General features: G+C 35.3%; 1 protein-coding gene across 3 annotated transcripts; it reads left to right on the forward strand.

The window, feature by feature from the left end:
* Positions 1 to 46: 46 nt before the first annotated feature.
* LOC126971583 (A-kinase anchor protein 200) lies at positions 47 to 26,853 on the forward strand. Of its 3 annotated transcripts, XM_050817901.1 has the most exons (8): positions 47 to 250; positions 7,973 to 8,156; positions 9,603 to 9,782; positions 10,093 to 10,215; positions 20,712 to 21,643; positions 21,677 to 22,097; positions 22,608 to 22,685; positions 25,037 to 26,853. In XM_050817901.1, the coding sequence occupies exons 2-8, from the start codon at positions 7,986 to 7,988 to the stop codon at positions 25,067 to 25,069; spliced, it is 1,938 nt and encodes a 645-aa protein (XP_050673858.1). In that variant the 5' UTR covers positions 47 to 250; positions 7,973 to 7,985; the 3' UTR covers positions 25,070 to 26,853. The 3 variants fall into 3 exon arrangements, with proteins under 3 accessions (XP_050673858.1, XP_050673857.1, XP_050673859.1); XM_050817900.1 differs by having other exon boundaries at positions 20,712 to 22,097; XM_050817902.1 differs by lacking the exon at positions 21,677 to 22,097 and having other exon boundaries at positions 56 to 250; positions 20,712 to 21,098.

The raw sequence follows: 26,853 nt of genomic DNA on the forward strand, positions 1-26,853 counted from the left end.
TTTCTCAGGTGTCTATGGTTTTTATCATATAATGTTGGCAAACTTGAAGCGTCTCGGCGCAGGATGGACAGTCAAAACCGACCAATCGCAAAAATTTAATTTTAAAATTGTTCGCCGTGGGTGGAGATTTGGTCCTGCCGGCTGCCGCCATATTGTGTCCGATTGTGAGTGCTAGGAGTGATTTATAATTGTTAATATATTGTGTTTTACTTTGTCTAAAAGTTCACAGTTGGGATTGGAAAGTAAAAAGGTGAGTTAAAATTATTGTATGATTTTGAAATTGTATTATTTCTGAAATATTTATTTCAGAATATATATTACTCATTGCCGCACCGGCAGTTACATTTGTATCCGTTTAAAATATGAATTTCAGTATTAAACAGCTTAGCTGTGTGGTGTAAAATGTGAATGGAACTGAGAAATAGAAACATTGCTAGTTGCTGTTAACTATTTAAATAAATATCTGAAACATAAATTTCTAATTCATACTTACACATTCTGAGTAAAACGTAATTTCCATTGTTAATTTAATTCGTTATTCTCTGAGACATGATATTTCTAACTTATACTTCTCTCCAAGCACGTCGGTATATTTTTACTGAAAATAATTAATAAATAAGGAGTGCGATTCATCTAAGTATTGACCGGTGAATCATCATTGTAAGTTGTCTGAACGTAAGCTGAATACAAAGGTCTTTAATTTCTAATACACAAGGATTTGTGTTGAGAACTAATTACCTACACAAAATACATATTGTTTTTCAATGTCATTTAGAAACTATCCCCATAATTGAACCTATAAAGTGCGCAAGTTGGCCGGGGGCCCGGGGCAACACCCCGAGTCCCCGTCATTCCTACTTGCGACTTAACTTCAACGTAAGTTACGTGCAATTTGAGAGCCCCGGTTCTTCTACTTCTACAGAAAACTTTAAATAAACATATTATGTATTTTATTTTTAAAATTTATTGGTGAATTTAACATTATTTGTAATATTTAGCTAATTCGTAGTAAACAATTATAATTTATTACAATCTGTGATATTAAGTGAACAGGTATGTGTTATATCTACCTATTCATTTTAACTAGCCATTAATAAATTACTACTACATTATGAAAAAACAAATTGGCATATTATGTCAAAGCACTATTATCCTTAAGGTTTACTAGGTACCTACATGATACAGGATAAAAGTTGGATGGAAAAGATGTTATTTAATATGATGAAGACACCAATAGATATAATTATAAGAGAAAAAAAAAATTTTGTGTAGTTACTACTTTTTTCTAAAAATTGTTGATTGGTGACTGAAGTCAGACCAAATCTATGAAGCCAAGTAAGCCCTTGCATAGACTGTAGACTGCATATCCACCCCTAGACTAGCTGTGTTGGGAAATATGGGGAATCAGCCCTCTAACAGCCTTCCTCTAATATTTAATATTAATGGTTATATAGATTCTAGATTATGTAGATATTAATTTGCAAATCCATATAGTGTAGAAAATGTTTATGTGTCACATAAAATACCAAGCTAAAAATCATACCATAGATGGATTGATAAAAGGGATTACCACTATGTTACATAGATTGGTTACTAAAATATAAAAGGAAACAAATGGGTTAAAATATCAATTTTGGATTCTTTACCAGATTACAATTGATATAGACTGTTGAAAATGGGTGGGACTTGATTAAGTATTTTGGAAATCTTAATCATAAGCAATTTTTTGTTACTTAATATGAGTCATGGCAATTCTGTTTAGAATTTATAAAGTATTATCAGATCCTATTCTGGATAGGTAAAACGTGTAAATAGTGAGTCACACTCTTGTACCGAGTTCTTTACTAATGAAATAACAAAAAGATATAATTAAAACAAGAACTGCCTTTGTAGCACAGTAGCCATTACAATATAAGTCTCATAATAATAAACCCAAAAATGATAAGATATTACTTTTTTCTTCTTCTGTAAGTACCTCATTGTAATTAACAAAGTTTTGGTTATTATTAAAGAAAAATATCGAAGGTGAGAAAATATTGTGTATAAAAAAAGGTATTATGTATTTTTCAAATTTAATGCAAATAACAAAACAGTAATCAAAGGGTTGGTCTACATCGGAATAAAATGGAATAAGTAGTTTATTTTTCCACCATTTTTTTGTTTTAGTTTTAAAATAATTGATATTTGCAATTATTATAGACTGTAATATTAGGGGCTAAAGAATTTATTTGCCATTTTCGTATTGAATAATTTATACATTTTTTATAATTTAAAATATATTTATTTTAGTAAAGATCTCTGTAACATAAATTGCTTTTTTTATAATATGAATTTTGGGATTGGGAATGGAGTGGCTGCCCTTAAGCTGTTTAGTTAATAATTTTATTGAAACAAAATTTTATACTTGAAGGGTCTTCACAGGTCTGAGGTTGAGACCTATAGTGTACTTTTTACTTACGTTAAAATTAGCTGAGTGTAAGCTTAGCATAATCTTTGATTGATATTTTTTTATTAATGTGATTGTTTCACATTAAAATTAAACACTTATAAAGTACTTACACATGTTTTAATACTTTAAAAGTGTTTTTTTTTTTTTTAATTTTTGATTAAGTTCTTATAATCAGTGAATATCTGAAATTATGCTGAAATCAAGCTAATACAGCTCAATACAAAAGCCAAGTTCACATTTTATCACACTCAGTTCAGTTTTATGTGAGTAAAGTCTAAGAGACACTATATAGATCTCAGGCTGGGGCATAAATTTTCAATTGTTTGAAAACAAAAATTTTATGAAATATGCAGGACTGGAACCCAGGACCTCTGGCATTCTGTGCCAGTGCTCTGCCAACTGAGCTAACCGTTTGAGTGATGTATCTTCAAAAATCTTGTATGCTTTGTTCAACTCTCAGGTTGTGGCGTCTCTTTACAGGATCTACTTTACAGTTGATAACCTGCCCAACCCCAATATTTTCATGTAAGGAAATTCACTTGAGATGTTGCTGTTGTAAATCTAAACAATTTGTTATATTTTTAAAGTGATTCTAGGATTAATACACAGAAAATTTGATTTTTTTTTTTTTTATGAATGATGCGGCACTCTAACCCATGACATCTGGTGTTCCATGTCAGTGCTCTGCCAACTGAGCTAACTGTTCGAGTGACATGTTGTCATAAAATCTTGTATGCTTTGTTCAACTCTCAGGTTGTGGCTTCATTACTTATTGAATGTCAAAAGTTTTAGCAACTATTTAATTTCAATTAAAGTATTATTTTACTAGTGTTAGCAGATTAAATGGTTCTTGGTTAGGTTAGGGTCAGGTCTGTTGAGTACAAAGGATGTCAGATGGTTTCTATATGTAGGTCCTGTGCTGTTAAAACCGGGCTGTTCCACTGAGAGATTTGCCATCATTTTATCAAACTTCAATACTTTAGACATCTGCTGTTTTACCTTGAATGGATTTGAGAAAGCTGTTATGAATTACACCATAAAGCAACCACCAAACAGTTTTCATTTGTCATTCAAGTTTCCTCTCTCTTTATTGTTGTGATGTTTGGCCTAGAGTCCTAGGCCTAGAGAGTACCAGTGTGAGGCTCCTTTGCACAGGATGCAGGCTAGATTATGGGTACCACAATGGCGCCTTTTTTTCTCGTGAAGCAGTAATATGTTAGCAATATTGTGTTTGGTTTGAAGGCCGCTATAGCCTAGTGAAATTACTAGGCAAATGAGACTTAACATCTTACGTCTCAAGGTGACGAGCGCAATTGTAGTGCCACAGTATTTTCGGTTTTTAAAAAATCCTGGGTGAAACTACATTGTAATGGGCAGGACATATCAATTACCATCAGCTCAGAATTTTGGGTTTTTCAAGAATCCTGGGTTAAACTGATTGTAATGGGCAGGGCGTTATCAATTAGTATCAGCTCAACATCCCACTTGTCTCCTCCCTTATTGTCATAATAAAATCGAAAAAAAAACACTGCCATTAAATTGTGTACATGATATTGTCACATTGAAACAACATTTCATCTTGGGGTTAATTCTTTAACTTGAAGTTTCTTCAATGGAAACAAATTACAAAATCACTGTGGAGTTTCTGTTAGCTGTTTTCTGAATAAACACAGCATTGATATTGCAAGCTGCGGCATGTATAAGTTACTGGCTTGTATAAATTTTATTAAAAGTTTACTCCTCTTTTCATTGAATTTACTTTAAAGCCAAATAAATGTTATAATTTTTTAACTTCTATGTGAGAAATAAAGCATCAAACTAACAATTTCGTACTTAAACTACTATTTTGAATAAAAACAGCATTATGATTTGAATAAATAAACTGACATTGGCCAGTACCCACATTTTTGTTTTTTCACCCAATGCAATGGAACCCTTTCTAATTTTACGTTTATTAGCAGTTAAAATAGTTCGTTATTTTTTTTTATATCTTGTGAAATGGTTAATTCCACGAGTGGAAACGAACGATGTTTTTTATATGAGTCTCTCAATCGTTATTATTGTCATTAAGTAAGTTCGTCTTTATAAAATATCTATAATGATTACCAAAACATTATACCCGCGTACCTACGTTAACTAAATTTATTTTGCAATAATGATATAATAAACTACCCTCATGTTTTGTGGAATATTTTGTAGTTATCACGAAACATTTCGTCTAATCAAGCCTCTATCATAAAAGTTGTTGTTTGAATGTCCTTGAAAATAACCGCGTCAAGGTCGATTGTAAGCGACTATCAATAGTAAAGTCAAAATTGGCTTCCATTGTCGTATATCCGGTTGACTGAAAGTGCTCCAAAAGTTAGTAGAAGGGGAATGCATTCAGAGGTCATTCAACCATGGCCATATGTCTTGGAAAGACGAATTCCTGAGTCTTTTTTTATGCTCATAAAAACGTCTACTTTTCTACATTGAGTATTTACAAATGCTGCGAGCAAGTCCAATGTAAACAAATGCAGATATTATTATATTCAAAGTTGTAGATACGATTTTTTTTCACTCCATAATTTTACATCAAGCAAGGCAATGGTATATCTCTCATTTAAAATACCGTTAAGAGTAAAACGGAACCCTATTTTAGACTACAATATGTGCCACCGATCAAATATACAGTGTTAAAAAACGGTAAGAAATATTGCCACGAATAAACGTGTTTGTCAATATTTATTTAATGATATGATTGAACCACAGCGCTGCGCGGGCGAAAAATTAATAATCATATATATAGGACACAAAAAATAATAATTTATCACTATATTTGTCGTCTGTAATTTGCCACCAGTATTAAAATTCAAAATGATATGTTAGAACGCGGCGGCTCGTTATTAATAATTTTATGAGAAAAGTGACAAGACGCGAAAGACCTTCCCCTGATGGTGATACGTCCTGCCGATATTATTATGATGCGGTGCCGCTCAGGATTCTGGATTCTATCCAAAACTCTGTCACTTGAGACAACTTCATTAGCCACGATGCCCTATACTCATGCCCATAACCCCAACACAATAATCGTTGTACATTGTTGCTTTACGGCAGAAGGCGCTTGCGCTTTTGTGGTGCCTAAGCTACCGACATCATTCCACTGATAATGAATGAAATTGAAAACAAATTAACCTAATATAAAAAAATCATATACTTACATTACTACGTAGAAAGTTTATAAACTTATACATATACCCCCTTATTCATAATGGTCCGCTAAATTTAAACAGCCGCTTAAGACTGTTATTTCTCATTCTGTTTTGGGTCAATAGAAGAAGAGAGAGTGAGAATTAGCAATGCTTTAAGTTAGCAGACTATTATGAATACGGGGGATTATATACACGAGGGAAGAAGAAAAGGAAAAATACGAGAGTACGTATTGCTTCGGATTAAATGGTTAGTAAATTTAGAGTTGACATCGAATTGAGAAATTCTCGGGATTCTATTTAATCGTTCCCCATACCATTATTATAATCAAATTAAAGTAGTTTATACGAGAATATTGTTCCATTGGAACGTAAACTTAATTACCTATTTGTAGAAAGTTAAATATGGTAGGGAGAGGTACTCGTGTATTGTAATTAATTATGTTTGTGTTTACATTTATCGATAAGCCCGATGTGCCCGATGACCCTGATATGTATTTATAGACATTTGTCTGTATGCTTTGTAAAGTCGTTTTTAAATTATCATATTATTATTATACTGAACAAATGACAGAACTAGTGAAACACGTAATTTATAGAATAGTAGGCATATAAACTTGTTTTGAGATTACGTCAAATTAACTAATGCGTTCCAACTCTCAATGTTCCATCTTCTTCACCTCAGTTTATCGGGTCGGCTATTCTTTCATACGTTAATTATACTGGGGATCTTTTTTACCGTATCAAGATGTGGGCAACTTCTTCAACGTATTTTGGACTCTTTGAATAGTTTGGAATATTATTTAGTGACGTACTAAATCTCATTGGAGTCTCCGCACTTGCTTCCAATCATCACTTGGTTGTCTGGGATCTGAGCAGTGTAATCGCGTGCTAGACTTAATTCTATAGTCGCCTTGTGCAGAGGGTGCGTGTTCGCTTAATTACATAATAAAACACGCCCATTGTGTTAGTTAGCCTAATTTATTTACATAATCGCCGGCAACACCCTACCCTATCTATTGCAAAAACTACGATAACTTTATAAGTCATAATCTATTTTAGTGTTTATGGTGAGTTTTTTGTTTATTTATGACGGTTAGGACGAGACAGGTAGAGAGATATATGAATATAAATACGGTACATACACCAAAATATTTTTTTTTTTACAATTTTTGTCTGTCTGTTTGTTCCGGCTAATCTCTGAAATGACTGGACCTATTTTGACGGGACTTTATTGGCAGATAGCTGATGTAACAAGGAGTAATAAGTTAACCTAACTAACTCCGTAACTCCTTGTTACATCAGCTATTTATGACTATGTTTATTTTAGAAAAATAAAGTAATGTTGCAATACCCAAGAAATGGTCTAACTCTAAAAATAGTTTATATGGCAAAACAACGTTTGCCCGGTCAGCTAGTATTAAATATAATAAATGAGTTATTAAATTCGCCGTGGAATAATAAAGCTTTCATTAGCATTTATGTACACAATAATAATTATCTTCTGGTAAAGTATTAAACAAAATGTTTCATGCTCGTATAATTGTAGAGCAATTTGCTAGTGAAACTTGTTAACGAGTTTGAGGTATTATCACTTTGTTTATTTAAATTTTAGTTTGATTATAATTGTGTGTTGACTCATGCCAAACTCTACATTACATTGTTATATTTTAGTTTATTATTGTTAGTTTTATAACGGTGTCAGTATATTTTTTTGTTTGGATTACTGCCGAGGTTAATTTGGTATAAAATTTTACGAGTAGGTAGGTCTTGCACCAAAATCTGGTTTCCATGCACTTCAGATAAATTGCCGTCATTGAAAGAGCCGTGAAAAGATACACGGAGAGCATTATCTGAGGTATATTATAATCGTTTGTCAATAAATCTCAATTCCTTAATTATAAAACAATAATCGTATTCTTGAAGCGTATTTTATTATTTAATCTTCATTTGAACGCGTTGTTATTTTTTACTTACATATTCTATTTCCAAAATTGATGTAATACACAAGCATACATTAAATTCCAAGTTATTTGAAGACCGTCCATTGTTGTTGGCGTCCTGAATGACTAATCTAACAGTGGTTTAGCTAGGCGAAAGAACTTCAAACGTAGTATTATTGTTTTGGGGTCTTATTGTAGCTAATAAGAGGTCTGATTTGCACAGACGCCGGTGAGTCGAGTCTAAATATGCAGCCTCTTCTGGCCTTCGAGAGTAACGCAGTCAGATATTACTTAAAATAATGTTAAATTCGGTTTTGTTCCACTGTAAGTCATACAAACGATTTGTCAGCGATCTAGTTCGTCGTTTCGTAATAATTCTGTTTTTGTGTTAGATAAATATCAACAATGGGCGCCAAGCAGAGTAAGCGGTCCGTTGATATCAGCGGCAAAGAAGCGGAGAGCGCCGGAGAAGTAGCGGCCGCAGGAGCCGGGGGCGAAGGCCGCATGGAGCAAATTGCTGATGTGGATGCTCTCAAGCCACAAGTCAACGGGGATGCGCACCTTCACGAGACCACAGTGAGTACCCAATGTTTGCACTGAACATGAATCTACGAGTGTGTGGTTATAATAAGTATCAGCAGGTCTACAAATCTACTCTTAACGAAGGTGGAAAGACTATAAAGCCACCCCACAATGTCACAGCTCTATGCGATGTCGGAAGTACAGTTCAGGCAGAAAACTGTTTGGCGAGCTTGTTTTTATTGGAGCTTAACAAGTCGAGTGGGAAGCGTCCCATTGTGTCCATTAGGTGACGCTGGTGCTAACTCATTTATTCCAGCACTCAATAGGCGTAGTCTCAGCCTCATGGAAGTCAGCTCTTGTTCATCCGAACCCAAAAAGGTCTCTTTACTAAGGTCTGATCTAAAGTCATGGAAAGCATAAATAATACGTAAAACATAACATAGATGGGCGAAGAAACTGGAGTTCATAAATATATCAAGGCAATACTTCAAAGCACATCCACATTCTAGCAATCTCAACTCGCAGTCCGGCCTCATTTTGAGTTCTCTGGTCTGGTCACCCTAGTATCAAACTCAAACCATTAGACCGCGTGTGACGCAGAATTGCTCGAATTGACGTTGCTGTTGTACATGATTCCTATCGCCGAGTTTCACCTACGCTCGACACGCCAAAGACTTGGATATCATCTTTACCATTTGGATCCTCAACAGTACGATTTTCATGCACGTTAGCGTTACCTGTTTCATTCGTCGTGCTGCACGGGAAATTTTATTGCATCTTAAATCAAATTGATCAATCATTATTGTAACAAAGACATCAATGTTTTTGTAACGAATAAAAATTGTAAGTCGGGAAAAACACAACTAAGAAAACTATGAAATATCACGGAACATACATGGCATTCGCTTGACACAATTTTTGGGGCATCAGCTGTATGACTGTATCACACAGCCGATGTGTATTATATTTATTGGTTCTTTATTTTATTCATTTTAGGCCCGCATGTGGTGTCATTCAATTGTGATATATCATGTATTTAAAATTGAGGGGAACACTATTATCAGATTAATGAACTTGAACGAATTTCTGAACAAAATGTTACGTTTACTGCCTTAAATACTTTACTGGCAGGCAAATTGCAAGGAATTATTGTTTGCTGCGCCCTTTATTTGACGTGTCGTTTAAATATCTATACAGGGCGTTTTTTTTAAAGAGCGGTGATGGCCAAGTCGGAAACTACAAGACTTAGAAAAAAGTTGTGAAAGGAGCCATGCCCTCGATTTATAAGAAACCAATAACTGCATATTTACTTTTTAATATTTCTTGAATTTTGTGAGGGAAATAGACCCGAATGATTTTTCAAAAAAAATTACACCTGTATTATTGAACTAATGGACTCTGTTGCTTGTCCAAAGTTGACATAAAATACATTGTAAACGATACCTAACATCGATATTCACGATTTCACAATACAGATTTAATATGTTTTTAATCTTAAAGGATAAAGAAAAGGAATTAGACAGTGGCACACCAGAGAACGAGAAAGATGCCACAACAGAGAAGGAAGTTAAGGATGCCGAGGAGAATGAAAAAGAAGCTCCAGTAACGAATGGTGACGAGCCGAAGGAGAACGGAGAGAGTACTCCTTCACCAGACGACGGCAAGAAAAAGAAGGAAAAGGTTTGTTGTTTTATATGACGTATGCTAAGTGTAGTAGATAGGTTAAAACCTGGCGCTACATTATTTTAGTAGTTGGACGATTATTATGGAATCAAAATGGATCATCTGATAGTTATTGTCTTTATAATAAAGAAGTACTTATAGTAACAAGCCGTTTAAAGGGGAGATGGCGCTTTTTAACAATGTTGTAACGACTTTTAAAAGTCAAGAAAACTTAGTGGTTCACAAAAGCTGCTTAGGATGAGATGAATAATAATCGCTGTTTTAAAAACTAAATAAAATTTAATACAATTAGTACTGTAAAATATAGGTCAAGAAGAAATGGTCACTGAGATCCATCAGCTTCAGCCGCAAAGATAAGCCGAAACAGGAGAAGAAGCAGAAGGAGGAAGAGGAGAAGAAGACCAATGGACTTGACGAAGTCCTGTCCGAGGTGGGTTTTTATTGTTGCTTTATTTTTCAATTCTTATAACTGTGTAAACGCTCTCCATATACAAGTAATAATATATTTTATCTACACCCATGCTTTAAATCCTCTATTAAAGATTCTGAAACACTTAGCTTATTAGCAACATTAAAACACCCAATGTTCTAATAACCATTACATCATCCAAACGATGTTGTTATGTTGTACTGAATTTCATAACAACACTCCTATTTTTTTCAATCCCTTCATGCTCAAAGAGTTTTTAACAGACAGCCACATTCTTATTGCTCGATGCGTGGTATCTGTATGAATTTCAAAAAAAGAACATTGTCGTTTTCGCGCGTTCCACACAACCAGAACGCCGCGCGCCGTAAAAAAAGTAGGTTATTCGAATCCCCGCCATTTTTTTATACGCTATAAAATAACATAATATTCAAGTGATTTTTAATAATTGCACTATACAAAATTTAAATTACTACTAAAATTAATAATTCTTTCATTAATACTTAGTTTATTTGTATATAATCAGTAAGGGATGATATTAGGTTACTTCTAGGGCTGGCTGTTTTAATGTTAGCAGTAAGCTGTTTCAGAATATTTTAGAGGATTCATATTCTGCGTGTAGATAAAGTCTTGTATGCAACTGTTGATAATTAGGTATCACACTCGTGTGATAAAACCACATTTGTGTTTTAATACCCCTTATTACACAACAGTTGCATAAATAACTATTACTATATATTATAAAGTATTTTAAATTGGATCTAGTTCTCACTTTGTTAGAATTTTTTTTGTTAAGTTGAACTTTTATGCATTGCACTCAAAGTGGTTCAAGGCTTAAAACACAAAAACGTTGTAATGTTGTTTATAGCGAATTGAACGACAATCCTGTTTCCGACGTGCATATGTAATGAGCAGTCATTGCGCCTGCCTTACTGTACAGGTACTGCATTATAAATAGATAAGATTATCCGGTGTTTTTTATTTTTGAGCTGATACCTCAACATACGTTGTATACTATCTATGGTATCCCGTAAATATTAACGCCATAGTCCCAAAAAGTAGCGGCCATTTTTTAATTATGTTAAAGCAAACAGACCTGCCTTGTTTTTATGAAACAGTAAAGTTTATTGTCTTTATAAACCGACCAACAATAAACAACCGAATCCCTTTGTTAAAGTTACACAAGCGAACGACGAAACCTCTTCACTTGTTTGTTATTCTATTTGAGTCTCAAGTGAGTGAGTACAATGCAATTTGAACTGAGTCCGGACGGAGTCCACGCAATTCCCCTGTAGCCATCCTTTATTGGAGTGACAAGACCTACTTTCGATTATTTTAGCTCGAGATTATTAATAGATTGAAAACAAAATGTAGGTGCTTGGTAAATTATGGGTGTCATTGACCGCGCGCTGAAATATTGGCGAAGTGAAATCGCCTTTCGTAGTGTCCACTCAATATTTTGTAATAAAATACAACTTTTGAGGGTAGATAGTTTGTTATCAAGTGGCATCCAACGAGACCGATCTTGATAGGACGTTGTACGCCAGGAAGAACAGTAAAATAACTTTAACAGTAATTTTTTTTATGAAAATAAGAGACGTTCAGCTGATGATATTTGATACGCCCTGCCCATTACAATGCAGTGCTCCTCAGGATTCTTGAAAAACACCAAAAATTCTGAGCGCCACTGCAACTGCGCTCGTCACGTTGAGATATAAAATGTCAAGTCTCATTTGCCCAGTAATTTCACTAGCTACGGCGCCCTTCAGACCGAAACATAGTCAATATTTGAGATTGAATTTAATTATTTGTGCAACAGTGTAAGTTCAACTTTATATTACTCTCCCGTCACTTTCTCTTTGTTCTTGCAGTTATATAGATTGCTTTTTTTTATTAGCTGTAGTTTTTGTTTAACGTCAAACTAGTATATAGATATATTATGTCGTTGTTTAAAGGTGTTCCACCAGACAGTCCATTAGTATTCCATATTATAATATGCATCACTATAGAATCTTGTAATAGGTTGATAACGTCTCTAGTTGCGGTCTAGTCCGACCGAAACGTTGGGTCTATGACGAGTAACGCGATAGGTGCGGTTCGTTGCACTCGCACCGGCCAGCAACGTGTCGGCACTCAACCCAACGAACAATACGCATTATGATTCAATATTCGTGTCTAAGCGAATCGTGCCACATAACCCATCCTCTACCGTCTACGAACTGCCCATTCATTATCCAATACTAACTACCTGCGTATTGCTTCACTCGGCTGACAAAGAAGCGAGGTGTATCGCTGCTCTAAGAAAAATTTGTTATACTTTATAGACGATGCGTGAAATTGCTTCGGTCGGTTGTTTTGTGCTACCCGTTTCAAATGGTAAATATTTCACTTAACGTAACGGCTCCGAGGAATGTTGTTTGGATAAACACAAAGAGTTGTATGATATCACTATACATCCTTAATTAAAGCTAACTGTAGAAGCGGCAATTAACAGAAGGCCCTATGTGCCTGCACGCACGCTCATAAAAAGTCTCCGGAGCGTCGTGTTAGAAATTTGATGTTCTCGTTTATAGTTAAATTTATTAAAGTTTTTATTGGCATAAGTGCTTGAGCGTGGCGGAGTGTGTTTATGTTTATATTAAGTCTTCTTAGCTGCACACGTGGTGGTGGGACGGTCATTAGCACGGCGCTCAACGCTCGACGCTCACTTAAATCTCGTGAGATTATTTTGAAATTAACAATAACCTACATCGTAGTACCGCTAAGCCTTTTATGACTCAGTACATTATATTTATGTTTAGTATTGTGAATCAAACAGCAGTTATAAATTACATGGAGGCTGCTTTTATTAGAAATTTAGAACATGAGTTTGGATTTCCAAACAAAAATAATAAAATTTTTAAAATTATGAACACAGTGTTATTAGATCAGATTGCCACGTGTACAAAATCTACAAGAGCGAAGTTGCGGGAGCGTGTACGATTATTGCAAGGGTGATAATAATAATATTGCAAGTTTGATTCCATCTTGATTCACCATCTAAGCCGAGAATGTTTTGAAACACGTTTACGAAGTGCAAAATAAAATTAGCAGAGCCGGGGCAGGTTTTGCGAGAATTGCCGTGGGCGTGAGTACGAAGGCCGAGCCGACTGCACTGTGCACACCGCTGACCAACCCGTCTTCCCCGCGTTCTAATATTAACATTTCTAAGTTGGGTTTAAAACGTGCGTTTATTGGTAGTGTTCAGATGGAGGATTATTTGTAGAGCGAAGGAGCTATAAGTGAGTCGAGCCGTATTGTGAGGACCGGTTTAATCGTGCTCATTAGATCGGCGTCGCATGATGTATAGCTATAGATGTACAGTACAGTATCTGTAACGAAACACAATACGAAGCGATAGTAGCCGCTCGCAGCTCGCCAAGAAACCCGAGGCAACAGTTCATGTTGCATGTTTACCAAATGGCCGGCGTGGTGATTACTGAGGCCGCGATAAATACGGGCTCATCTGACTTATTTTCATAATACGACCATTGAATAGAGCTTGTTATGTCGAGGAAGGAATCCATTTCCTATCGACGCTATTGTTGTGTAATTTTTTTTTTGTTATCCGACATTCTTGTGGGAACGTACGGGGGGACTGTTATTAAATACATTGACCATTGTTGTCCTATTAAGTTTAACTGACAAACTATTTTTAGACTCGTCTCGAAATGATAAACTTGTAGCGAAGCGGGCTTCGAGTGCGGAGTACAATCCGAGTACTGTTTGAGTTGAGTTGGGTAACGAGATTGCATCTTTGTAGATATAGTTAAATGAATGCTGTCAACATGTATGAATTCTGTTATACGTTTTTGTTATAAATACATTTCCTTATAAGCATTGAAAACCCAGGTGATTCATTGTTGTGCTAATAAATATATGAATGATATTTGAAGTGTCGTCATGCATATCAATTATTATATCACAAATATTTCTGTGCCAGAAGGAGTAGGTACCTAATGTTAATTAAGGACTTAGTCATAACTCATAACTGTCCTCGAAAGTATTTGGTTTACTTAGGTAGACATGAAACCCGCGAAAAACATTATCTTATAGAATCTCGATCCAATTTTCGCTGGTTAAGGGAGACTACAATAATCGACAAATAATGATAGTAGTGCTTTGAACGGAATAAAAATGTTAAGTGAATGAATATCAGATAAGTGATTACATAAGCAACATTCCTGAACCATGTATTTGAAGTACCTGTACAATTTTTTGAAATGCCGTATTTTATTTTATAATTTGGTACCTACGTTGTATTACAAGGTTGAAATTGTACATACACGTGAAGACATATTTTACGATTGTCCGCCATTATTTTTACAAAACAAAACAGCCCATTGCCATGCAAACAGGGCCTATTTTTGAAATAGTGTTTCACTATGATATCTGCGACAACGCCATATTGCTTACTGAGACTTTTAGGCCCAGTGGCTTGAGGGATAAGGACGAAGACGGCTCTCAAAGGCCCTTACGCGACTTTGGTTAATTCGTCCATTTGTATAAATTATTGAACACGGTCTTGGGTTTGTCGAATCGTATTTCGCAATAATCAACTATTTTCAATACGAAAACAGCAATTGAAGCATAAGCTTTCGTTTATAAATTAATTGTTATAAGCCCTACGTCTTGGTCGCACTACACAATATCAGTAGCGAAGTAGGTAGTGTGTCTTTATTATAAGTATATCTCATAATCCATACCGATATACTAATATGTGACAGAAAATGTCTGTTTGTCTCTCCCTCTTACTCAGCCAAACTGACCAACAGATGCTGGTAAAATTTATTATAGAACTATTTCTATAATAAATTTTACCCCTCACGGAGGGGGTTAACAATGGCAACATTTTATCAGCAATATTTTTGAGTTATAGATAGGTTTCGCGAAAAAATGGTATCGTGATAATAATCTGATTAATTAATCTGATTAAGGTGTAAATAAACTGATTGTTAAATTAATTTTATAGGGCTGTATTATATCTGCGCGGGCGCGAACGTAGAAACTCGATAGTAATTGGTGTAATGGTAGCAAGACGGGGCGACAACCTCCGATCTGATATCGCGAGGGCAGGCTGCGAACTGTTCCGATAGCAGTGTCTGGGTTACAGAGCGCCTGCTCTCCTTTGTTCCTTACTGTCAATAAAATAGACAATTATTTCACCTTACATTTGGTATCCGTCATCATTCCCATATTATTGTAGTCACGGTACTGTTGATACTGATTTAAATGTGTCTACTTTACCAAAGTTACCGAGTAGGGCACATAGTCCGAAGGACAGATGGCCGTTAGGGGCAGTAAAGTCCTCGAATGGCGACCACGTACCGGAAGACGTAGTGTTGGTAGGCCCCCCAAAAGTTGGACCGACGAATGTGGTCAACATTGCCATACGTTGGATGAGGGTCTACGTACTTTGTCCAGCAGTGGACGTCTTCCGGCTGAAATGGACTCTACCGCGTCATGGTGGAATTCTTGTTATAATAATTATCTAGCTCACTCGATTGGATTGTGTCTTCTCTTCTCTTGTAAACCTTGTAAAATAAAATGAGGTAAAGTTTCTAAAAAACAATTTATTGCTTCGGTCGACAATAATTTGTGGAAATGACGAGTTAAAACTCGAAATATGTTATAAATGTATTTGAAATAAAAGTATGATCCAAAAATCTATGGTTTCCTAGTAATTGTAAAATATTATTTTGTTGTTACTTCAAACGCTTTAAATAGCTTCAATTTCATAATTTGCAAATTCTTTAAAATATCTTATTTTGTAAAACCAAATTTTTTTTTTATGGAAGAGGGTGACAGACAGGTCACCTAATTAGAAGCATTTGGACGTAGATCATCTGTTGGAGGACGTATCGTATGTATGTATACATATAATGTACACGTAACGGCACTCTTACTAACGACGCGACACTCGTTTCGCACACTCATGTTGTTACTAGAATGAAGCGAATCCTTACTTGTGTTTGTCGAACATTAACCCCATTTCGGGTATACGGGTTCTTAAAGTAATAATCGATATATTGTAATTGTTATCTTAACAATGGTGAACACTTGGTATAACTACCTTTGCTAAAAACTAGGATTATAAGATTAAATATATATAAACTTGGTACAAAGTTAATGTCGAGTTTTAGGCATTACCTAACATCACGTCTTCATGGTCGCTCTAACCAAACACGAAACTATAAGTTTAAACTTTATTTTGTTGATTTTTAATGAGATTAAGCCCTCACGCTCAGCTATGCAGCAGGTAGCGCTTATTCGGGTAATGTCGGCTCGACTCGCTTTGAATACTATGTCCGATCCAAATGAATGCTGAAAATAGTGTTTTTTAGGTATCTTGCAAATCTTCTAACAAAAGTATTCATCACCGTTGTTTTCTTGTTATTCGTAGACCTATTAATAGTGTTTGGGAATCCATTACTAAACCTACAATCAAAGTCCTAACTTTAACGCTACCACAGCTAGTTATCAAATTCGCGTAATGTTTTCCAAAATATCTTTAAGTATATTGTAATATCTATTACCTACAACTATTTTGTTTTCACTTCTTGACTTACATGTTCATTAACTTCACTACTTTCGAGACTTAAAGAAAAAGTTCAAGATTAGAAAGTATGAAAAATTTCTGCTAAGTGTAAAATTAATGTATAAAACATTTAGTCTGTTAAGGGGTTTCTTCCCCAGTGTCCTTCGCCATTCGCCACCCTAACCCCTCCGTTTCCTGCGATGATTCATACAAATGATGTATTATGCTTTTAATGTATTTTGTCCATTAACAAATATAAAGTAGATATTTTAGTTATTCGTTCTCCTCGATGTCGAAAGTACAAGAATGATATTTACGAACCAAGGTGACTTTATCCATAATTTTCTTTCTGTCAGAGTTAATGTATCAACAACTAATAGAAGATATTGATACATTAGACATTTCTCTTTGTATACGCTATCCGGAAATTATATTGATTATTGATGCATCGGTGCCTCCAGACTGCAAACATAAAAACGGTATTCAAAACAGTTTTTTTTGCAATTGAGAACAATAGCATATAATACACTCGCGGCTAACCTACACTACGGTAAATAGCCAGGTAGGTACGTAATTATAGAGCGGAAAATCGTTTCCATAATCGGAAAGCCATTGTGACATGTCTATGTAGTGTCGGTGAGTCATTTAGTGATTACCGTTATTGTGGGGATAATGTTATCGAACTAAAACGACCTGATAGTTCTGTTAATATTTACGTGTATATCGCTACATAAATAATGTTACTCATAGCATAACATTGCTAGAAAGTTTGTCTCAATTGATTTAATTCGTAAAATATTCGAATCGGCATTCTTTACAGTCCATCGGTTATGCGACGTTAACATAATATGTGACAACAGCGTTAAAATAGACCCGATATGTATTCGAAATTAAAAGGCAATAATGTAATGTAAGACACGAAATCGTACTACGAATTAAATTTTTTGTAGATGTACAGTCTTTTTCACTATCTTTTTGTTACTATTAGATTTATATTAAAGTGCCCGTTTTAATTTAAGTTGCTCGTAAAGTGTAGGGATGTTAAAACTTTGTGTCATGCGAACGGCAGGGGGACGAAACGACGGTATTTTCCGATATTGACCGACACGGTTGGAGAGTTGTATAAACAAGCATAACATGAACACAATAGACATACACACGTGATGTATTTTAGACAAAGAATAGCTAGCTTCCTGTGCGCCGCATTCGGATGTTGGTGCACTGGTATAAGCATTTAATTTGACTGTATATCTATTCTCTGAACCGTACCGAAATTCCGAATACAGTATTACAATGTAGTTGACTAACTTTAGTAAGGGTTCCAAGTATTGAAGATTACTTTTTCATAAAGCAAATTCCAAGGGATCATTTCTTGTTTTTGTATTGTAGTACCATCTATTATAAATATTTATTTACACAACATTGTTTTATAAACAACAAATTCCATTTATCTAAAATTTTACAACACCCGTGAGAGTCTACAGCAATATTTGTGGCTTTTATTGTCTCAACGATTACCTTTAGGATTTCGCCGATGCTGCGAGTTGATCATACGCTATTCTGTTCTATGTTATCTGTATGTATTACGGTAATGCGGTCATTTTATACAAAAGCATCGGTGGCGCAAATAGTAGAACCGTTGACTATCACCACAGGGCCCAGTTCCTATGTGTTTTCGGTTTTTGAATTCATAAGTAGATACTTTTATTCGACGCTTTATAAGATCTGCAACGTTCTTGTAATTCCTCTGGTGTTACAAGAGTATTAGCCGCGGTGATCACTTAGCATCAGGTGACCCAGAATAAATTTACATTCTCATTTGTCGTCCTCATCCATAAAAATTCTTTTGAATGATAGATTATAACATTATTTAAATTAATTAAATGCGCCCTGAGCCATGTCGCTGATATACTTTTCCATTCCAGTAAACAAAGACGACCTTGAAGGCGCATATCATTTTATTGCTTTACACATTGCTCACCGGTGCACGGTGGTATAATTACTGTGCGTAACTGGAAACTGAATATGGAACTCAGTGTGAATAACATTCTTGAAATATGCCATTGTTTTAACGTCTTCTTGTCCGTCCGCAGCTATGAAATTTAGCTTCTTATATAGAAATTTGAATTACTTTACGAAACAATACAAGAGTTCAATCCAGAATACAGCTACCGATATCATATTGATTTTTTTATTCAAAATTCTCGATCCTATCCTGATTCGGGGTGGGTGTATTCTAAATTAAGTCTTTTACACTTTATTCATGTCTCGCCCAGTATTTAAAAGTCATCTGGAAAGCAAGGTCATGCTTAGCTTCAAAGTAACTCTATGACCGATGGAGCGAAACCGTATCTAAACTGGCGTTAGATTGACAGACTTCGTATCTGTGTTTTGACACAGTGTTTCGGGAATGTGAAATATACTGTCTGATGCGATCATCTCAAAAATAGTAAATAAAGGCAAAGTAAGAGCAGCCCGCTTGTCGGTCTAGTCAGATATTCCTATACTTTTTCTCGTAAAGCAATTTCAAAATTTTACTGGTTTCGGTTGAACCACATGCTACTACATTAGGCAATTTTAATGGGAGGGATGCTCTTAATGTATTGACAACAAATTATCAATATTCGGTTAAGTAGGGGTTATCCCCGTTCCGTGATGTTCGATCTCCTCCTTTTTTTTGTTAACAGGTTTGTAACGATACTAAAACTTTTTTCGACAAAAGATTTGTTGCAATTTCCCACAGTCAAGGGGATATTTGTCGGGTATTTCTAGCTGCAGCTTTTTTATAAATTTCACCTTCAGCTTCTCGTTCGTGCTAAGCTCGAGAAGCTCTTTTGAGTTCACCCATATTCGTCGTTTGTATATCTGAACTGGCGAGCGGGCCACACTTTGCAAGTCTCTCCATATGTTGTACTGAATATCGAATATGCAAGTTAATACAAGAAACAGTCGCAGACATTCTTGAAATATTATCTGCCGATATTGTTAGGTAAAGCTAAAGCCAACAAGCTGTTCTTTACATTCGATAAGATTAAATTTTCTTAATACAACCCAACTTGTAAATAATAAATAAATATACACAAATTGCGTAAATTACGAGGCGTCATGTACATTTTGACGGTTGGCTACGTGGTCTATCATCACTACATATTATAAAACAACGTTCTCCGCCGCGTCTGTCTGTCTGTTCGCGATAAACTCAACTACTGCACCGATTATCATGCTGTTTTCACCAATGGATTAGGAAGGTTTTAGTATTTGGTTTGTTAAGTTTCTGTAAACGTTAACGATATTTGTTGGAGACAACCGTTGTTGAAAACCGTTTGAGATATAACAAAATAATTTATAGGTACAGTTGTGTATCTTATATAGGTCTACAGAAAAAATCTCGATGGCAAATGTCTATCTCTTAAAGATAATGTGCTATATCTATCTTAATACTTTAATTTTGTAATTTTGTATTACAATATACAAAATTAAAGTATTTAATTATTTGGTAGATCTCATAATCAGCCTTAATCTATTTTTATACCCTTAAACTTTTTTATAGCAATTTTTATATACAATGTTTGCCGGGTCAGAAAAACACATATGTATAGGTGACTGGGTTAAAAGCAATTCAATACTCCATTTATATATATGATCCGATCATTGAAGTGTATCCATGTTTGTATGAGACAAGCAGTGAAGCATTACATTTTAAACCTTTAAATGATACTCGCTTATATTATTACATCAGTTATAGTCTAAATTCTTCTGAGCACACACACTTTTGCAGCATTATAATGGTCCAAGTCATGGTAACATTTGGATGATTAATTAATAATTAATAAAATAATAGTTACTAATAATTTTATTTCGAATGTATGTTATGAGGGTTCCTAATATTTTTTACTAATAAACTCTATTGATTATTCTCCAGGCTGTGGAGGCTGTTCCGGCTGGTGCTGAAGTTTTATCTCAGGAATCAAATGAGGATGTCAAATCTGTACCAGAAAATAAAGATGAGAAAACACCCGAAACTCCAGTTACAGAACCCCTTACAAATGGAAGCAGCACACCTGAGACACCTAAAGACGAAATACCTATTTCAGAGGAACCAAAAATTGAGAAACAGATTGGTGTCAGTCCCGAGCCAATAAAGGAGGTTGAAACTGAAAGTTTGCCTGTGGAACGACTTACTCCTGAAGAAACAAAGCAGGTTGTACCTGTTCCAGAAATTCCAGAAATTGACTCAAACAAGATTGAAGAGTCTAAGAATGATATCGTCGAAAAAGTACCTGCATCTGAAACAATCATTCAAAACGAGGTTTGTGTTGAGCAACCGCCTTTGTTAGAATCCACACCTCCACCACTTCCTGCCTATCCTCCTCCTTCGTCTGTGGCTTCCTTTGCCGCTACCACCATGGCTCCAGAACCCTCTGACGCTTCACACGCTACTAATGGTATTACACATATTGCACCCGATAATAAGCCATCAGTTGATCCAGAGTTACTTGCAGAAAATATCAAAGTAAGTTCCACATTGTCTGAAATCAATGAAACAACAATTACAGATGGTAAAAGCGACGTTTCTCCCGTTCCTATAATTGATACCCCTGAAACCCAAACTACAGATACAAATGTATCCGAAAAATTACTGCCCACAGAAGAGAAGCCTGATAGCATATTAAGCAATGTTGTACATGACGAAGATATTTCCATGGAAGCCAAGGAGCAAATGAACAATGACGCTGTAACTGTTGATAACCAAGCAAATGTTGTAGAAGAAAATTTAACCAAATCTGAAGTAGTAAATGAAATGGAATCATTAGAGAGCAGTATCTCAGAAGCTATTAATGAGAAACAAGATGCCTTAAACAATATCAATATATTGCAACAGGATACAACAAAAGAATTAAGTAATACTTTTGAACAGGACAGTGGCATTTGCGAATCAAAATCATCAGATGTGGATGCTAGCGTGATTACTGAAAGTGACACAGAATGCACACAAACTGCTGAAGCAACCAAAGAAATTGTAAATGTTATAGATAATATCTGTGTGCTCAATGGAACATCTCTAACAAATGGTGACAGAACTCCACCAGCTGTTGAATTGATTGATACAGACAAGGCTGTTGTGATAACAGAGGACTCACTACCACCCTCTCTGTCGGAAGATGTGGAGCAACCCCAGGCCGGTTTTGAGAATGATGAAGTATCAGAGTCATTCCCGTTACCTCCAAGCGAGCTCTGTCCAACTGAGGCAGATATATCACCCCCGGCCACTCCAGAGCTGGCCCGCGAACAAACTGCCATCCCACAGGTGAATACGCCGGATTAGCTCTTGTAGAGGATTAGATATTATGTAATTAATGGAGCATTTTAATACCATAACAGTTCCTGTATTTTAGTTACATGTGCATATCTTTCTCAGCATGAGTGAATTGTGAATAACCAGAAGATTTGGAAAACCACCGTCATCTCTATGTATATTATCTTCATTTGATTGCTCTCCTCTCCTTAGCCTTTCCTATCCTGTGCAATGTTGTTGCTGTAAATTTTATCACACCCGCATGTTGTTGCTTTGAACTCATTAGATTATTTGAATGCCATATTATGTAAATATTAGAAAAAAATTATAGAAAATTTACAGCAGAAGTAACAAAATTATATATTCACTTTTACTTTCTTTTGCACTGTTTGTTAATTTAACAATGTTATGTTTTTTTATGAACTACTAGGGGGTTTCTATAATTATAAAATTACCAAATCTAATTGGAATAATATTAGTGTGATGCCAAATAATTAGTCTTAAATTATATTTATGTTTTAGGATATAATGCCTGTAGCAGATAAAATGGCGGATTTGATTCCTGAAATCACATCTGTGCCTGATGTGAGCACCATAACGGTAATATTATTTTCTTTTTGTGACTGAAGACTTGTACTTGACTCTCAGTGATATCCTTAGCGCATTACAGAGAAGAACACAAGCACAATACAACCAAATAACCTTGGCATTTAGACAGTCCTACTATATACTCTATTCTCTTTGATTCCCTTTGGGCTAGGCCACTGTGTTCTATGATCTATTGTAGGGTTACCCTGTGCTTATTTGCAATGGATTAGATAGAGATTATATCGCTGTTGTCTTATATAACTTTTAGGGGCACTGTAGAAAATATTTTTCATAATCATACCCATTACATCTATGTATACCACCATCATTGGTAATACCAATATATTCTGCTTGAATGATTGTATTGAACATTTCCGAGAGCTGTTCTCATGTATTCAATAGTCTCCTGTTGTATTCCGGGCCACAATATAATTTGAGCCGAGCTATACTCCTCTCAACAACAGATGCTTGGTTTTTTTGAGATACTTGTTGTTAAATTGATCTGGAGGCAAACTAAGCAAAGACGCTGGAAAGTACATTATTCCATTGTGATTGTTACTTTCTATATAATTTTATAATCATGCCTGATTCTCACAATATACAGACGCATATACGCATGAGTCCTTTCCAAAGGTCTCTTATTCTTGATGCTCTTAAGATGGGCTCTTAGTACATCCCAATATAGGTTCATCTCAACTTGACAAGCAATGTTTAGAAGGTATATATTAATATTTTTTATATATATATAACCACTTTGATAAACATTTTAAGTTACTTTTCTTCCAACAAAAATTAAGTAATGATGTACCCTTGTTTACCTAATCCATTACATAATAATTAGTCTCTCTCTCAGTCTAATATGGGTGCCTCCATTGGTTAGGTTTAAGTTTAAGAAGAAACTTGCAACTCCTATCGAGTCCTCTTTTGAGAGTGGCAGGATGGGGTAAAATAAACCTAGTCCAGTTTAACCCCCAGAAGACTCAAGCTTGAGTGTTTACCACAAAAAAAAATCCCCATTTGTCGTATCACCGCTCTTCGAAAACACTTCCCTTAAGGCCTCGCCTGGTATCGGAATTCTGGGTTTTGAAATCTCAAGCGATTGCAAATTGCGCGGTCACCTGGAGGGTAAAGTCAAATTGGCTTCGAAGAGGCTGGGCGTCATAAATAGAGGAATACTTCTAACCATTTACCGCGTGCAACGCAGAGCTGCTAGAATTGATGAGGACCCAGTGTTCTGTGAACGGCTCGATAACGTGGCGTTGTGTAGACACGTCGCTTTATTTCGGATTTCACCTTCGCACGACAGGCTTAAAATAGGATCTCATCCCCCCCATGTGGATGTGTGGCGTTCCTCACAGTCCCGTTTTGAAGGAACTTTCTTCCACGCACGACCACGTTGTGAAATAAGCTCATTTCACGATACGACTTTTTTGTACTGTACTGTTCTTACCTCTGGGCGGGTGCTCCCCATAACAGCTTCTTCCATTTGACCGCATACAACGAAGAGCGGCTCGAATCATCGACGATTAAGTCTTCTCCGATCGGCTTGATTCTCTAGCATTGCGTAGAGATGTGGGTTCTCTCTACATCTTCTACCGCATTTATTTACTTACCTCAGAGGAGCTGTTCGGGTTGATTCCAGCGGCCGAATTCCACCACCGGACATTACGTGCAAAGTACCATCCGCATCACGTAGATGTCTGGCATTCCACAACCGCGCGTTTTGTTCTAAACTTCTTGCCTCGCACAGCCACTTTGTGGAATCAACTACCGGCAGCGGTCTTCCCGAACAGATACGACTTAGGGACCTTCAAGAAAAAAGCATACTCCCACCTTAAAGGCCGGCAACGCATTTCTTGACAGACCTGTTGTTGCGGATGTCCATGGGCGGTTGCCTCACCTCTCCCCATCCCGTGAGCCTCTTGCCCATATGCCCCCTCTCATATAAAAAAAACATACCCATGTCATCTTGCGCCGCTTCTTCTCTCTCAGAGTGCCATTTGTTTCCAAAGCGGTAGTAGTGTCTAGTATATTAGAAATCACAAAAGAATTCCGAAGGAATCAATTAATGAGAAAATAAATGTCGTTTTTGCCTTAAAAAAAGTGCTATTTAAAAGGCCAAGAAAGCACTGGTAATTCCTCTGGTGTTGCAATATATTGTACTCGGCGGGGATCACTTAACATCGGGTGACTCGTACGCTTGTTTGTCCTCTCTTCCATAAAAATATGCTAAACATGTAATATGATGGGGGACAGTAATATGATTTTGTTGCACCCAACTGGACATTGACAACCTCCCTGTTATTATAATTATTTGTTTTAATTTGTACTCAATATAAAAGTTGCTATTAATTGTTTTGCAGGAGACAACAATGGATGTTGCAGTAGATAACTAAAGCACCAGAAAGTCACACCACTAATGGTGGTAACAAATCAATAATTGTTTGAAAAAGAGCCTTTAATTTATTCTATTTTCGTTCCATGCAGTACATCGAACTTAGTTCGATCTTGAAAAAATATTCAGTTGGTAATGTAAGGTGACCGACCATTGGGACATATAGAATGTTTATAGTTTAAGTTTAGTGTGCTTGCTTATCTAAAATTAAGATTTTATACATTTTAATTCGGTAGGATTGATCTTTTATAATTATATATACAATAACAAAGTTATGTAGGCAGTATACGGTGCGATAAGTTGGTGCCATTATTACAGGGGTATTAGTTGTGATGGGCGCGTGGCTCTCTTTAAATACTTTGCTGATACATTTGACTTCTTTCTAATATTATAAACTCAATAATTATAAATTTATTTGGTACATAACTTTATTTCCAAACAATTTGAATGTTTCTAAATTCCGGTAAGACCTAATAATTATTATGTTAACAAAACGTAATATTTTGTTATTAATTCAGTGATGGTGTTAAACTTGCACAAAATTTCGATATTATTATAAATCAATAATTTAAATCTTTTTTGTATATATATATTATTATGAATATTTTCTGAACAATATGAATTAATTTGCTCATCTTAAATCTTGCGTTAGTTAAAACGAAAATGACGTTTTTGTTAAAGAGGATTATTATCATTTCATGTACTCTGTGTTTCACACTCGTATGTTGAAAATTATTCTATTATTTTACCATAAGTTGTATGATTTACTTTGGTTCGAGCTCTCTCTAATAATGCAAGCATTTATGAATTTGAATTATTATTATTGATAAGTTGATCCTATGGCAAGTGAGATATAATTATTATGGTTAGGCAATTTTTTGATTTAGGTCGTAAAATAATGGAAAATTAAATGTAATGTTGAGTGGCCAAGTTTTTGATCAAACTTATACAGTTTTTATGCATATACAGACTTCATTAAACTATATGATATTGATATTTGATTAGATTGTAGTATTTGTATCTATGTAGTTGTTGCAGAGGGTGCCCGGGGGACTGCAACAAGTAGAATATTCCATCATACTTACATGTAGACTAATAAGATTTGATATTAATATACAACTATTACAATGATTATTATTGTCATTTCTACATTTATTATTATTATTATTATGTCCGTGAAATGATTTGGTAAGGTTTTTGTAATTTTATACATTTTTATGAAATTTACAGTGGCACAGTATATGTGAGGTCCGGTATTATCCCACAACTATCTTAACAGTGAACACGAGTGAGACATTCCATATCAAGTAACACGCGTACGACTTATTGTTTGCTCATCGATATATTAGTTAATGCTAAACCTGGTCTAATATTATGATTAATATTTAGATACAAATTTATTATAAACAGATTGTACAGCTTTTATAAGCCTCGAATATTTTTGTAGCATTTTCTTATTAGTATATTGTCATAGTTATAATTTTTGTATTTTTTTATATAATCATTTCCATTCAACTCTTGTGATATGCCAGGGACTAAAGCTGACAGAATTAGGGTTTAGTAATTTTTATAGCAGCTCTTAATTGATAGGTATTTTGCATCGGATTTTGTTTATTAATTTTTCGCGGAAGGAAACGTCACAAATTATGATGAAATTTCTGCTCTTTGTATATTACTATAAGAAATCTCGAAAATATAAATTCCATTATTGATTAAGCTTCTTGTCAAGTGTTAAAAGTTGATGTTGATGTGTGAATGTCTCTGATCAATAAATTAATAAGTGTA

This window comes from Leptidea sinapis, chromosome 24 (assembly GCF_905404315.1).
Source record: "Leptidea sinapis chromosome 24, ilLepSina1.1, whole genome shotgun sequence".
NCBI lineage: Eukaryota > Metazoa > Arthropoda > Insecta > Lepidoptera > Pieridae > Leptidea > Leptidea sinapis.

Excerpts from the sequence above, each read along its gene's own strand:
- LOC126971583 (XM_050817900.1), top strand. The coding sequence starts at position 7,986 with ATGGGCGCCAAGCAGAGTAAGCGGTCCGTTGATATCAGCGGCAAAGAA. Across the intron at positions 9,783-10,092 it reads GCAAGAAAAAGAAGGAAAAG|GTCAAGAAGAAATGGTCACT; the intron begins GTTTGTTGTTTT and ends TGTAAAATATAG. Across the intron at positions 22,686-25,036 it reads CTGATGTGAGCACCATAACG|GAGACAACAATGGATGTTGC; the intron begins GTAATATTATTT and ends ATTGTTTTGCAG.